Source organism: Brienomyrus brachyistius, unplaced genomic scaffold (assembly GCF_023856365.1).
Source record: "Brienomyrus brachyistius isolate T26 unplaced genomic scaffold, BBRACH_0.4 scaffold34, whole genome shotgun sequence".
In the NCBI taxonomy this organism is placed as follows: domain Eukaryota; kingdom Metazoa; phylum Chordata; class Actinopteri; order Osteoglossiformes; family Mormyridae; genus Brienomyrus; species Brienomyrus brachyistius.
Window position 1 is genome coordinate 4,053,551 of NW_026042309.1, and position 15,477 is coordinate 4,069,027.

Consider the following 15,477-nt stretch of genomic DNA (forward strand, 5'->3'; position numbering starts at 1 on the left):
CACTTGTGTCGATGATTTGAGGTCTTTATATTTCTGCCTGAAATATATATATTTCGGAAATATTTATATTTCTGAGACTAAACGGAAGAATGCAGTTCAGATCTACGGGGTAAACTGGGTTTATCTTCCATATTGAAGGTATGCAGTTATTGCTGATATATATTTTGTGAAGTGCTATGTGAATTGGCTTACCTTATATACAGCTGTACAATAAAAACTATGTTAAAGGAAAGATATTCAAAGCTATAATTCGCAAATGAAACTATGAAAAGTTTTGGTGCAAGTACACAACAAATGTGCCAGTGTTAAATTGACACTGCATGGTGTTTATATGGGTCCACACCACTCAGTGTTACCTTTAACACTTTACAATGTGCCTTGAGTGCAGTTTTTACAGTGTAAATCTTTATTAACTCTAATAGTGTTCAATTTGCACCATGGATGTTAAGTCAATGAGTTTCCACCTCCACATACAGTATCTGCCCCATTTAAATATGTGTAAAAGAAATAATGAGGATCAGCAGAGCCATCCCAGATTTACCCACCATCACGAGAAAGACTCTGACCAAGAAGGACCTTACAGCTTTTTCTTGTTTTGCATTGAAGCTTTGCTGATTGATCTTAGTGATTAGATAGCAGTGGTCTGGGTGGTTGTTTTTCCTGATATGCAGTTTTATAGTATGTTGATATTGAATCAGAGAAAAACTCTTGGAGGTGTACAGGCAACTCCTCCAAAGTGTTGTATGTTTTAATGGTGTGAGAGTGTATTTCATTGCTAGTCCTACTCTTGGATGATTAATATATGAGGAATGGCTTTAGGACAGCTGTGATGCCCTTTTCTGTGCTGCTCCTGGTACTGCTGTAGGATCACACATGTACATACAGTATCACAGAGCTTAAATTCAAGGTGTCCTTAGAGACAAGGCCTAGCCTGGTACGAGAGGCACACGATGGCCTAGGCACCAAAGGGAGGTTCGTGACCCCCCCCCCACACACACACACACACACACACACAGATAACAAGGGAGGCCAGCACTCCAACTTTCATTGCCCAAAGATTTAGGGACCTACAGACAGCAGAGTGGATCCCAAGGACAGGGGTCCCTCGACTTGGCACTCAACCCCCTCCCCAGACATCCTGCCTTACATACCACTCACCCAACAGACCAACACCCCAAAGAAAGTTTCTTTTAAATTTAGCTTTTGTATATCTGTATATTTACTCATGACTACTAGTCTCAATATACAGGTTATGTTTGTTTGTGTCCTTAGACAATCTTAGTGTTTTGTGTGCCACCCTTATAACCATGTTCACGGAGTATCACCTATTTTACCCCTCACACTTAAACACTTGTATAAATTTTAATAAATAAATAGGTACAGCTACCACTGCATATATGTCCTTATGGTTATACCAGAAGAATCTTGGAAATCTTGGAAATTAAATAGCACATCAACCATTGGTAACCAGGTATCTCAGTGTGTCCTAACCTTCAGAGATTCTTCCTTCTTTGTTTAGCTACCCCCCCCCCTTCTCTTCCACATTCCTTTGTGGCCCTTACATGATTCACATTTACATGTACAGTATTTAGCAGACGCCCTTAGCCAGGGCGACTTACATAAGTGCTTTTTTCGATCTCTTGGTCTTTGTGGCCTGTTAGCAAGCTCTTTGTGTTCTACATGCTATATTAAAATAACTGAATTAAGGTACATTATCCATTCTGGAGAAGATCAATTGGGATTTTGGGTTGTGCAAGCAAAATCCTCATGGTGGAACTCTATGTCCCACTTGAACAACACCTGAGTGAGCTCAACCTTCACCTGAGGCCCTGAGGTGGCACACAGGTGCATAATGGGTGGCCCCTATCTGCCCCATTTTAATGTGCACACAAGAACTCACATGAGGATCATAAGAGCCGCCCTGATTTACCAACCATCATGAGAAAGACTCTGACAAAAAGGCCCCCTCAGCCTTTTCTTATTGTGTATCTTTATGGCTCAGTGCTGATTGTTTTTGAAAACCCAAGACCTGTGTGTTAATTAGTTAAACAGCACCTTGCTTTTCATTGCATATGATTTTTAAGTTAGGAAAAAAAATCTATAATTATGTGTATTTTATGGTTGGGTGTGGCGTATTTGTTGATGTAAGCCGATTTTGGTCACCCATTCTGACCTTGGTTGATGGGTTTTATATGTGGAAACATGTTACAAGAGTTGTGACACCTTTGCTATGCAGCTCCTGGTACCACCCACTTCCCTGTAAACCAATGATACAAGTCATTGTACTCAGAACACCTGTCATACAGCAACTCAAACATAGAAAAAGGCCCAGATTCAAAGTGCAAAAATGTGGTAGAGACTAATATCCATGACATACCATCCTAGAACATGCTGTGTTGTGAAATTTAAGCCTAATGAAAATCTGAATATTAAATGAGCAAAATAATTTGATTTGTTCTTCTGTCCAAAAGTTGTGGCCTAAAAGCAATAAGGCCACCACCCATTATATCTGCTTTGGGGAAAATGCACTCCTGTAGCCACTAGGGGAGCTCTCACCTTCTCTGAGCCCTGCTAAATAAAAATGCATTCTGTAAAAAAGTAACAAACATTTGTGCTGCCCTTTGTGAGCTTTAAATTGAGCCACGACATAAGAAAATATGGGTATTATTAAAGAAGTTATGGCCAAAATATGCCTGGCATGTTTGTTTACGACTTAAATTCCGCTCCAAGACGGCGGCGCTGCTGACAAGTGGTCACAGTAAGCGGAACAGCAGGACGGCATCTTTCATATCTACGGGTGAATCGGATACCAAGAACCCAAAGACCGTACTTGCCCTCTTGGTGAAACCGGTCTTACAGACTTTCCTTCAAAGAATGAACTTGGGCCAAAATGACTCATGGGAGTTTTCTCATTCGGTGAGGATGCTACTGATGCATCCTTGGTATCCTTGCATGTGTTCCTGGCTGCAGGAGTGGCCTGAGAGTACATGCTGTCTGTCAGCACCCAGACTACTATCAAGCCACAATATGTCAATCTATGATGCCATTTTGACTTCTTGGTCATTCTTGTTTTTGTATCTGTCATGCTATTACTCTGGGACTGCAAGATAAAATAATATGTTGTCAATGTTCTGAAGGGTAGATGTAGGCATGTATTTACCACCAGTTCATGTAAGTTTGCATATAAATAGAATGTCACTGCATGTGCCATTATTCTGAGGCATCAAACTACAGCCTATGTATAATATTTTTAAATAATTGTTTTCTTCAATGACATCAGCATTTAAATATTTGTATGGAGACTATGTGTCACGGGACGTGGTGCGCGAGCGCGGCGGAGAGCGGCGATCGTGCGGAAGGAGCAGGCAGGCAAGCGGGATACGGGAAAACGGGGGTTTAATCGGGGAAACTGGAGCAGGTCGGGAAACAGACATTGACAACATCAATGACAGACACGGGTTAGTACAAATCAGGAACTTAAATACATGAAACAAGGCAGCAGGAAACAAGACACGACTGGGCACGATCAGGAAATCACACGTGGGTAATTAGGGGGCGTGGCACACACGAGGAGCGGACGGAGCGGGCGTCACACTATGAACATTCAAAATATAATAAAATTATTCTGAATAAATTGTGCATGTTACCTGGTTATTAACAAAATGTATTCATTTCATCCACGATAAGATATGCCATGTAATATCTTCATTTTTGAATCACAAAATAAATCTAGTCTGCCTAAGTAAATCTATCACACAGCCAATTTGGTCTTTATTTGTATTACACTATAGTGGTATTAAACCTCGTAATGTTGTGGTTTTTCTTCCCGGCCAATCAGGAGTCAGGAGCCGCTTATGTAGATCTTCAGATTTAGTCTTTATTGCAACAGCGAGATTACAGCCAAGGCTGGACACCCTGCAGGAGTCTGTCCAATACTGTTTAACACAAATTTCTGTACATTTTCTTACTGCATAATAATGTCTCGTCACTTCATCACCATTCCCTCGACCATTCACCATCGTTGTTTTCTCCCTTGATCCACACCCTTAGATGTCGATCATCTCTTTTACTGGTTGGTGCCTCGGCTGAACATAATGGTGGCGTGACCATCTCTACTTGGTTTTTTTAAATACCCAGCCGTGAACTTTGGGTGAACTCAGGTGAATCCCTTCCTTCTGTAGCAAACCTTGGCAGCTTCTGCTTGTTGCACATTGTCTGGCTAGAGGGTTAATAATATATTTGTCCTTCAAGATAGTGATAAGCTGCAGCACTAATAAAGTACATATTCATACATCGAAAGCTAACAAAAAAGCTAACAGATTCAGAAACCTCGAAGCCAACACAAGGTGCTAATTCATACTTTTCGTCAGATTGTGCACAACAGTCATTGGTCTGCATTCTCTAAAGATTACAAGGTCACTCTCTACACAGCTTACATCAGCTTATTAAAAGAGTCCAATGATTACATTCTCTATGCGTTATGAAGTGGTAAATAATATTCCATAGTAATATCGTGGCTTTACCTTTAATCACATTGTGAAGGTCTCAGCAATAATAATATAGTGATAAGATGCAATAGTTATACAACTGCCTAATTTAAATTAAATGTTTTGCCAATTAATAACAAAAATGTACTTTTGGAAAAACACTGGTTTAAAATGAGAAGAGAGCAGGCAGTGATTCAGGCGACAGCACGTGCTGCATCCGTTTAATTCAGGCAGTGATACAGTCGACAGCACATGCTGCATCCGATTATTTCAGGCAGTGATACAGGTGACAGCACGTGCTACATCCGTTTATTTCAGGCAGTGATACAGGCGACAGCACGTGCTGCATCCGTTTAATTCAGGCAGTGATACAGGCGACAGCACGTGCTGAATCCGATTATTTCAGGCAGTGATACAGGTGACAGCACGTGCTGCATCCGTTTATTTCAGGCAATGATACGGGCGACAGCACGTGCTGCATCCGTTTATTTCAGGCAGTGATACAGGCGACAGCACGTGCTGCATCCGTTTATTTCAGGCAGTGATACAGGCGACAGCACGTGCTGCATCCGTTTATTTCAGGCAGTGATACAGGCGACAGCACGTGCTGCATCCGTTTATTTCAGGCAGTGATACGGGCGACAGCACATGCTGCATCCGTTTATTTCAGGCAATGATACGGGCGACAGCACGTACTGCATCCGTTTATTTCAGGCAGTGATACAGGCGACAGCACGTGCTGCATCCGTTTATTTCAGGCAGTGATACAGGCGACAGCACGTGCTGCATCCGTTCATTTCAGGCAGTGATACAGGCGACAGCACGTGCTGCATCCGTTTATTTCAGGCAGTGATACAGTCGACAGCACGTGCTGAATCCGATTATTTCAGGCAGTGATACAGGCGACAGCACGTGCTGCATCAGTTTATTTCAGGCAGTGATACAGGCGACAGCACGTGCTGCATCCGTTTATTTCAGGCAGTGATATAGGCGACAGCACGTGCTGCATCTGTTTATTTCAGGCAGTGATACAGGCGACAGCACGTACTGCATCCGTTTATTTCAGGCAGTGATACAGGCGACAGCATGTACTGCATCCGTTTATTTCAGGCAGTGATACAGGCGACAGCACGTGCTGCATCCGTTTATTTCAGGCAGTGATACAGGCGACAGCACGTGCTGAATCCGTTTATTTCAGGCAGTGATATAGGCGACAGCACGTGCTGCATCTGTTTATTTCAGGCAGTGATACAGGCGACAGCACGTACTGCATCCGTTTATTTCAGGCAGTGATACAGGCGACAGCATGTACTGCATCCGTTTATTTCAGGCAGTGATACAGGCGACAGCACGTGCTGCATCCGTTTATTTCAGGCAGTGATACAGGCGACAGCACGTGCTGAATCCGTTTATTTCAGGCAGTGATACAGGCGACAGCACGTGCTGCATCCGTTCATTTCAGGCAGTGATACAGGCGACAGCACGTGCTGCATCCGTTCATTTCAGGCAATGATACAGGCGACAGCACGTGCTGCATCCGTTCATTTCAGGCAGTGATACAGGCGACAGCACGTGCTGCATCCGTTCATTTCAGGCAGTGATACAGGCGACAGCACGTGCTGCATCCGTTCATTTCAGGCAGTGATACAGGCGACAGCACGTGCTACATCCGTTCATTTCAGGCAGTGATACAGGCGACAGCACGTGCTGCATCCGTTCATTTCAGGCAGTGATACAGGCGACAGCACTTGCTGCATCCGTTTATTCTCGGCTACAATATAAAAATGTATCTGGAATATTGAAAAACATGCTAAAATAAAAACACAGGAATTAAAAACAACACACACCCCATTAAAACAGGATCTTCATGTGTTTATTATAAAGAAAAGGGTCAATATGAAATCTTTGTAAGTGATTTCCGTAACTCTGCGGTTACTCTGTGGTGGCTTGATGATTAGGGCCACACACTCGTAACTGAAAGATTCCAGGATCGAAACCCCAACCAGCAAGGCCCCACTGACGTACCCTGAGCAACATACCACCCCCAAGCACTGCTTCCCGGGTACTGAATTAGCTGCCCCCTGTGTAACATGTGGGTTAAACGCAGAGAACACATTTTGTTGTTGTCCACTTTGTACGGTGGTGTGTCAATGATGACCATTAAACACTAAATACTAATTCTTTCCCCGCCCTGAGCACACGTTGCCGCAGCTCTCATTTAAAACCCTCATCAACGCCCAGCCACATACACATCCACACTAACGTCCGACTTTATAAGGGACGCTTACTTCCCAGGACTGAGGCAACACCAGCCTCCCCGTCCTCCTCCAGAGAAGGGAGAGGATCCGCCCCACTGCCAATCCTACCGACACCACGGAGCCCCATCTTTCCTACACATTTACCCCCCCCTCTCCTCACTGTCTTCACCGGTGACGGGCCACTGCATCCCCCACCTCGAATCGGCTGCCAGTGAAAAAGGTCTCTGTGTTAAACACCCACGCTTCCACCACTGCAGTACAAAGCTGATAATTACCTGTTTGTAAATGAAAGTGAAAGATTTAAAGCCAGAGCTGGCAGTTCAGCAAGGAACACGATTAAGATTCTGGAATAATGTAAAGATATTTGCATTGCAAGGTAAGATTATAGTCAACAGATACAACTAATAATAGAATAAGAATGTCTGACCTGTGATGACGGCAAAAAAGTTTGATTCTGTTGGCCATCAGGGGCCAGTTATATATAAGGGGGGTGGCCACACCGCACCGTGTCTATTTTATACTTTATCTTCGAAAATAAAATAATCCATATTCCGTTTTTTTAAATTATTTTCATGTGGGGTGGCTGCCCCTTTAATCCGACATTCTTTTACACACATACTGGGATTTAATACTGCTCAGCATAATTAGACGTTTATTGTAGTTCGATACATTATAACTAAGTGCATGGAGTAAATGTCATATTTTGTCGAATGTTCAGTGAATTAACACGTTCAGATAGACTTATATTTAATAACTGAAGCACAATTATGAGTTCCCCTTAAATACAGTGTTGCTTAAACATGAAGTGTGGGACACTACGAGAATTAACAAGTATCTGATGATGCTGATATCCATTCTGTGCATGAAATGTAAGTGGAGTTTGTGTTTCTGCGTGACAGAATACAGGAAGACATTACTGGATTTCGTCATTAAATAATGTCTTTGTGGCACAGAACGTATTTTGTGCACGAAAATGAGCGCTTGATACTTGGCGCCTCATACAAGAGCAGCTAGAATTTCACTTTATTCTACCCATTATATGGTCTCTGTATATATCCGAAGTCCTAAGAGACACATACGAATTTATAGTGAATGCTTAAGAAAGTTTCTTTAATCTCTTTAATGATAATAATAAAAGTTTCCGATAACTGCTATCGTACCAAAGGACCTGGGTTCCAGCCTCTAGCCTACAAGTCTCCAACTCCGGTCCAGGAGAGCTGCTATTCAGTAGGTTCTCTGTCCTGCCTGGCTTCTGATGAGCCACACATTCCCAGGTAAACACCAGGAACAGGTATTTCAGGTATAACAGGTTTGATGGCGTTAACCTGAGAACCGGTGTGGCCCATCCGAAGCCAAGTAGTACAGAAAACCTTTTGGATAGTAGCTCTGCAGGACTGGAGAATGGCACCGTACTCAGGCTACATTGGTGGCACTTTGCTGGTGGTGATTTTAACCAATAGCCTTCCAATCACAAACACACATCCCTGACCATTAGGCCACCACTGGCATTGATCAACAGGAAAAGCCTCATTTAACAGAATTTTTCTGTATGTGTTTCTTTCATGTTCACAGAGGCCTCAGCAGGAATCATCTGCTCTCTATCTGCAGCAAAAAATGGAGGGAGCTGCTTCGGAACTGACCCCCCCTATGGAGTGTAAAACAAAGGGGACTGAGAGGTAACAGTGTTACAGCCCACTAGCATGCATGACTCTCTGGGTCTATAGTCAGGCCATAACATAAAGTAAACTGGGCTCCTAGCTAGGGCTGGGTAGCACATTAATATTTGTAGTTTAATAAAGAAATATCTCGGCATCTTCTTTCTTTCCCCTTTGCTCCAAAATCAGCCAGTTCTTCTATTTTAGAGGTAACCGTCAGATCATCCCTCCTACCCAAAACAACCACATATCATAATGTGGTAGAGAGCAAGTAAATATGCAAATAAACTTGAAAAAAGGAACAGCAGCCAAGTCTAATGATAGAGGTTGTAACAGTGATAACCAAACCTTTCATATCAGAATATAAAATTTAGGTCACACAGTTTATTTCACATGATGTCTAACTGTAAACAAACCTGTTTGCATGAAGAGCTTCACAGCAGGTTAAGCAGAAGACTGATCGACTGAAGATGTAATTTGATGCTGCCCACATTATATGAATTATATTTATACCATGAGGGTTTGTTTCCTCTCTCTGCCCACAGTGTCCTGATGGAGAGAGCAGACTCCCCTGTACCCAGCTGTGTCTCCATGAAGAGTGACGCGTCAATGGTAAAGGCACTCAACTTCAGAGAGGGACCTTTTCCTACAGATCAAAGGTAAATGTACATTTAAAGAGACACTGCTTAAAACACTCAGTCTAAAGGCATACAGGCACATTCAAACTATGGGGCAAATAACTTACATCTTTTCCCATTCTTTGTCGGCAGCAAGAGCATTTTAATAGGGACCATTTAGATGATTTGAGGTCTTCATATTTCTGCCTAATTTACAGAGACCAAATGGAAGATTGCAGTTCAGATCTACATGATAAATCGGGTTTATCATCCATATTGAAGGTTTGCATTTATTCCTGATATGTTTTCTGAAGTGTTGTGTGAGTTGGCTTACGTTTTATACAACTGTGCACTAAGAAACTAATCATATTAAAGGAAAGATATTCAAACCTATGATTCATAAATAGAATTATGGAAAGGTTTGCTGCAAGTAGCAATAATTAACTGTGATGATGTATTTTAGTCACTAGAGGAAAATGCTGTAAGGTTCCTGAAAGATGAGCTGAAGAAGATCACGAGGTACCTAGATCAGAATTACCCAGAATGCTCTGAGCCTCAGCTGGAGGAGGACAATGACCTGGACAGTGATGGTCAGATACAGAAGACCTGTGGTATAGAGGGAGCTCTGAAGATCACACTGTACATCCTGAAGACAATGGAGCAAAATGATCTCGCTGACATGCTGGAGAAGAGTAAGAGCTGTATCTCATTCTGTGTTTGTTTATTTTGCCACAGAAAAAAATATTATATGACAAAAAAGTGTTTTAAATTTCGGTTTATCATTTAATTTGATTTAGATTTGCTCGTGTGAGTGGAAAAAATTTTTTTTGCATTTACCTCTCATTTCATTTCAGGGCATCTTCTGTCACAGTGTCAGCGCAGAATCAAACGTACCCGACTGAAGAAATGTGAGTGTGTATTTGAAGGGAAAGCTAAGGAAGGACAGCCAACACTTCTCAGTGAGATTTACACAGAACTCTACATAACTGAAGGTGGGACTGGAGGAGTTAATGATGAACATGAAGTGAGACAGATTGAAACAGCATCCAAGAAAAGGCGAACAGAAGATACTACAGTCAAGTGCAATGATATATTTAAACCCTTATGTGGGCATGTGACTCCTATCAGAACTGTACTCACTAAAGGGGTGGCAGGTATCGGGAAAACAGTCTCTGCATAAATTTGTTCTCGACTGGGCAGAAGGAAAAGCAAACCAGGATGTTCACTTCATATTTGCTCTTCCTTTCCGGGACCTGAATTTGATTAAGGGTGAATACAGTCTGACTGAACTGCTTCACCACTTTGTCCCAGATCTGAAATCAGTTGAATCTGCTGAGCTTTTTAGGTACAAAATCTTATTCATCTTTGATGGCCTGGATGAGTGTCGCCTTCCTCTGGATTTTGAGAAGATTGATAGCTGGTTTGATGTAACAGAGAAAACGTCACTAGATGTGCTGTTGACTAACCTCATTAAGGGGAATCTGCTCCCATCCGCTCTCCTCTGGATAACCTCCCGGCCAGCAGCAGCCAATCAGATACCTCCTGAGTGTGTCCACCGGGTGACAGAGATACAAGGGTTCAGTGATGCCCAGAAGGAGGAGTATTTCAAGAAGAGATTTGATGATCAGAGCCTGGCCAGCAGGATTATCACACATGTGAAATCATCAAGGAGCCTCTTCATCATGTGCCACATACCTGTGTTCTGCTGGATTTCAGCCACTGTCCTTGAGAGGCTTTTTAGTGAGACTGACAGTGGAGAAATTCCAAGGACTCTGACTGAAATGTACACACACTTCCTGATCTTTCAGACAAGTTTAAAAAATGACAAGTATAGGCTACCGACCTCCGCAAACCTGAGTTGGACAAGGTGGTTTAGGAAATTGGTGGTGAGATGGATGAAAAACCATGAAAGTGAGTTTAATAAATCTGGAAAAGAATTCCTTTTAAAACTTGGTAAACTGGCTTTTGATAGCCTTGAGAAAAGCAATCTAATTTTTTATGAGCAAGATCTGTCAGAGAATGGCATTGATGTCACTGAAACTTCAGTTTACTCTGGAGTGTGCACAAAAGTCTTTAAAGAGGAGTATGGGTTGTACCAGGAGAAGGTGTACTGCTTTGTGCATCTGACCATTCAGGAGTATCTCGCTGCTTTATATGTGTTCCTGTCAAACTCATCAGCTGACCTGCTGAAGGCTGCAGTGAATCAGGCATTAGAGAGCAAGAATGGACACTTGGACCTCTACCTCCGCTTCCTCCTGGGCCTCTCAACAGACTCCAGTAAGACTCTGTTACAAAGGCTATTGGGGCCGACAAGAATCAGCTCACATACCAGTAAGGAAACAGCCCAATATATCAAGGAGAAAATACAGGAGAATTTATCTCCAGAAAGGACCATCAACCTGTTCCACTGTCTGACTGAATTGGGTGACAATTATCTAGTAGTGGAAGTACAAGAATACCTGAATTCAGGAAGTCTTTCAGCAGAAGATCTCTCACCTGCTCAATATTCAGCTTTGGCCTTTGTCTTACTGATGTCAGCTGAGAAGCTGGATGTGTTTGATCTGAAGAAATTCATCAGATCAGGTAAGGAGCACTGGAGGCTGCTGCCTGTGGTCAAGACATCTAGGACAGCACTGTAAGTGAGGATGTGGAAATGTATCTTGCTTGACCCTTATGCATTAACATTTTAAACAGTTTAAAATAAGTAAAATATACAGTATATTCCTCCTCATGGGTTAAAAACTAGGCTTGATAATCTGGAACCCAGATTTTAGAATGATTGAGGGTAGTAATTTAGTAAAAAAAAAAAAAAGTTTCAATTTGCATTACCTTCCATTATGCATCCTAACCTGTTATAGAAACAAAGAGGACTGTTTATCTGTAGGGTTTGTAAATGAAATGATCCTTTATTTGCACAAGAACAGGTGCATTGGAATGCTTTGCTTCTCATTCTCCATGAGAGACACAGTTACAGGTGAGAGCAAGCTTAGGGGTCACAGCACAGGGTCACCTGACATCCAGCAGCCTTGGAACTGGGAGTTATGGGCTTTGCTCAAGGGCCCACAGACATGTGACTGTTCTGCTGTGCCTCAAGCCAGCGATCGTCTGACCACAGGCACAGAGGCTTAGCCTATTGAGCCACACACCAGCCCCACAAACATGGTGTGTGAGTGTTACTGTCAGCAGGTGTGTCCAGGTGATGGAGCTCAGAGCTGGGAGTTTGCAGAAGGCTGCTGTCGCTGGCTGCTCACTGGCGCCCTCTGCTGGCCTCAGGTGCCTCTGGCTTTGGATGTGACAACAGATCTAGTCTGGCAGTAATAGATTAACACTGTTTTAAGTAAATAATGAAACTATATAAATATAACATTAATTTCCACCTCTTGGATTAATAACCAGGCTGGATTTATTTGGATCCCAGATCTTATATAGACTGAAGGTATCGATGTCATTAAAAAATGCAGATTTTCCATGACCATCCTTTGTGGAATGAACCACAAAGCCAGAATGTTCTAGTTTGCCTTAATACTGGGAAAACTACTCAGAAATTGAAATCATCCTTAGGCCCTTAATGCCAGTCACTGCAGGAGCGCTGGATGCTGGCTGACCCTGTGCCGTAACCTCTCACTTCCTCTCACCTGCCTTTGTCTTTTATGAAGAACGAGATGGGATAGGCAAAAAGACAATTCCATGAGAATGAATGAAGTATTACTATTTATAAATATTTCTTTTAAACAAATATGAAATCTGAAAGGGTTGGTATTTCTGCGACTAGTGTTTAAACTTGGGGTATCCTGAAATCAAAGAACGGGGCCTGTGTCACACAGCTGGATTTCTTACTTAGCTGAATATCACTGATTCCATGAAGTGGCAGACCATGTAAAGTAACAGAGCAGGGTTGCTGAGTGCCGAGGCACATAGTGCATGAAAGTCACCAGTACTCTGCTGAATCAATAACTGCAGAGCTACAGACTTCCTCTGGAGCAAAGACTGTGCACCGTGAGCTTCATGCAATGGGCTTCCATGGCCGAGTAGCTGCATGCAAGCCTCACATCACTAAGCATAATGCCAAGCACTGGATGGACAGCTGTAAAGCACGCTGCCACTAGACTCTGAAGCAGTGCGAATGTGTTCTGTGGAGTGACGGCAGTCTGATGCATGAGTCTGGGTTTGGCAGATGCCAGAAGGATGTTTCCTGTCTGACTGCACTGTGCCAGAGATTATGAGCCAGGCCTTCACATCCAGTGTCAGTGCCAGACCTCATAAATGCTCTTCTGAATGAACGGGCAAAGTCCCACAGATACTCCAGAATCTTGTGAGAAAGACTTTCCTGAAAAGTGGCAGCTGCACAGGGGGAACCAACTCCATATTGATGCCTCTGGATTTAGAAGGGGATGTCATAAAAGCTCCTGTAGGTGTAATGAACAGGTGTCCCAATACTTTTGTCCATGTAATATATTCTGGTCTGTGTGTGAATAATAACTCGGTTCCTGTTTCAGGCTGAACAGCTGTAATCTCACAGAGAAATGCTGTGAGTCACTGGCTTCAGCTCTCAGATTAAACTCCTCACCCCTGAGAGAGCTGGACCTGAGTGACAATGACCTGCAGGACTGAGGAGTGAAGCTGCTCTCTGCTGGACTGGGGGATTTGCACTGTAAACTGGAGACTCTGAGGTCAGTATTATTGGGTATTCCACACTGTAAACTGTAATTACTGGAAGAAGTTGCATTTATATTAAAACTTATACTTGTAATGGTGAGGTGATCTTATTTATCAGAGTGTTTTTGTCTGTCTCTCTGCAGGCTGTCAGGCTGTAGAGTCACAGAAGAAGGCTGTTCTTCCCTGGCTTCAGCTCTGAGGTCAAACCCCTCACACCTGAGAGAGCTGGACCTGAGTTACAATCACCCAGGAGACTCAGGAGTGAAGCTGCTCTCTGCTGTACTGGAGGATCCCAGCTGTAAACTGGAGAAGCTGAAGTGAGTACAGAGTGTTTGTCTGACACCTTACAGATACTTATGCATGTATGTGAATTAGAGGCACCAATAAATACATGGATACAGCAGTACTATGTCATTCTGCTTCTCCTGTAGTGTGGATCACGGTGGAGAGTGCAGGACCAGACCAGGCCTACAGAAATGTAAGTGTGTTTGCATGTTTTTATTAATAATACCATGAATACTATGTTATGGTTGTATTCACACAGTTGTTGTGATGAGTGTGGCTTTTTGCACTGTGTGTAGATGGATTTCCATGTTTGTGTTTAGGTGAGTTTATGTGTGTCATTTAGAACAACATTCAAAAGATAAAAACAAAACAAACATCACCAAAAACGCTTAAAAAAAACAAAAAAACAAACTACCACTCAATGTTTTCACAAGTTTCACAAAGTAGCGTATGCATTTTTGACACAAGACGCTGTACGGCAGTCTGTTGGTAAGTATGAGCTGTCCATCAGTCGGGGGTTCTTAACTCTGGGGCTGTCTGGACCTGAATTCCCGTTTCCTCAGGGGAAGCTGTGCTGTTTTTGTGTTGTACAGAAAAATAAAGTACAGACTAAAACACTGCTCTACCTGATGGTATTAGTGGCTCTTCCTCCTGCCTACAGACTCCTGCCAGCTGATACTGGACCTCAGGACAGCACACAGACGCCTGTCTCTGTCAGAGGGGAAGAGGAAGGCGACATGGGGGACAAAGGAGCCATATCCTGATCATCCAGAGAGATTTGACCGCTGTTACCAAGTTCTGTGCAGAGAGAGTCTGACTGGTCGGTGCTATTGGGAGGCTGAGTGGGGTGGAGCTGGAGCCTGGATAGGAGTGACTTATAAAGGAATCAGGAGGAAAGGACAGAGTACTGACTGTGCACTTGGAGCCAATGACAAGTCATGGATTCTGATCTGTGATCCTCACAGTTACTCTGTCCTGCACAATAATAAACAGACTGTCATAACCATAGAGCCTTCAGGCTCCCACAGAGTAGGAGTGTATCTGGACTGGGAGGCTGGTGCTCTGTCCTTCTACAGAGTTTCCCCTGAAGGATTGACCCTCCTGCACAGATTCACCTCCTCATTCACTGAACCCCTCTGTCCAGGGTTTGGGCTTTATATAAACTGCTCAGTATCACTGTGCATGCTGGGATAGCTCGCTGTGTGCTGGAGAAATCATTTTTACTGTATCACGCATGTTGCTGGTTCTTCATGGTAACTCTGCTTTTTAACTTGTATAATCCTTTTTTACTCTGAAATATATGTTAGACAAAAAATAATAATAATAACGGGGTTCAGCAAGGTGAACAAACATGCAAAATGACAGGTTTTCTCTCTGACTAAAATGAACCAGTAAAGTGTAACCCTGATGCGTGGGGGGGCTTTTCCCTTCCCCAGTATGTGCCCATTTTATATATTTATGTCTATATATTGTAATTCCTACCAGGATAAAGGCTTTTTATTGTATCTGATTGATGTCC

General features: G+C 42.9%; 2 protein-coding genes across 2 annotated transcripts in view; both read left to right on the plus strand.

Annotated features, from left to right (window-relative positions):
• The window catches only part of LOC125721584 (NACHT, LRR and PYD domains-containing protein 12-like), a 499,105-nt gene extending 484,059 nt beyond the window's left edge, over positions 1-15,046 (plus strand). Inside the window, exons 12-15 of the mRNA XM_048997542.1 lie at positions 13,905-13,990; positions 14,105-14,151; positions 14,620-14,690; positions 15,035-15,046. Of these exons, the coding sequence (XP_048853499.1) occupies positions 13,905-13,990; positions 14,105-14,151; positions 14,620-14,690; positions 15,035-15,046 (216 nt within the window). The remainder of the gene's footprint in view (positions 1-13,904; positions 13,991-14,104; positions 14,152-14,619; positions 14,691-15,034) is intronic.
• Positions 8,148-11,523, plus strand: LOC125721608 (NACHT, LRR and PYD domains-containing protein 3-like). Its single transcript, XM_048997583.1, has 5 exons — positions 8,148-8,421; positions 8,946-9,059; positions 9,236-9,299; positions 9,481-9,709; positions 9,872-11,523. The coding sequence occupies exons 1-5, from the start codon at positions 8,360-8,362 to the stop codon at positions 10,195-10,197; spliced, it is 795 nt and encodes a 264-aa protein (XP_048853540.1). The 5' UTR covers positions 8,148-8,359; the 3' UTR covers positions 10,198-11,523.
• Positions 15,047-15,477: the final 431 nt, after the last annotated feature.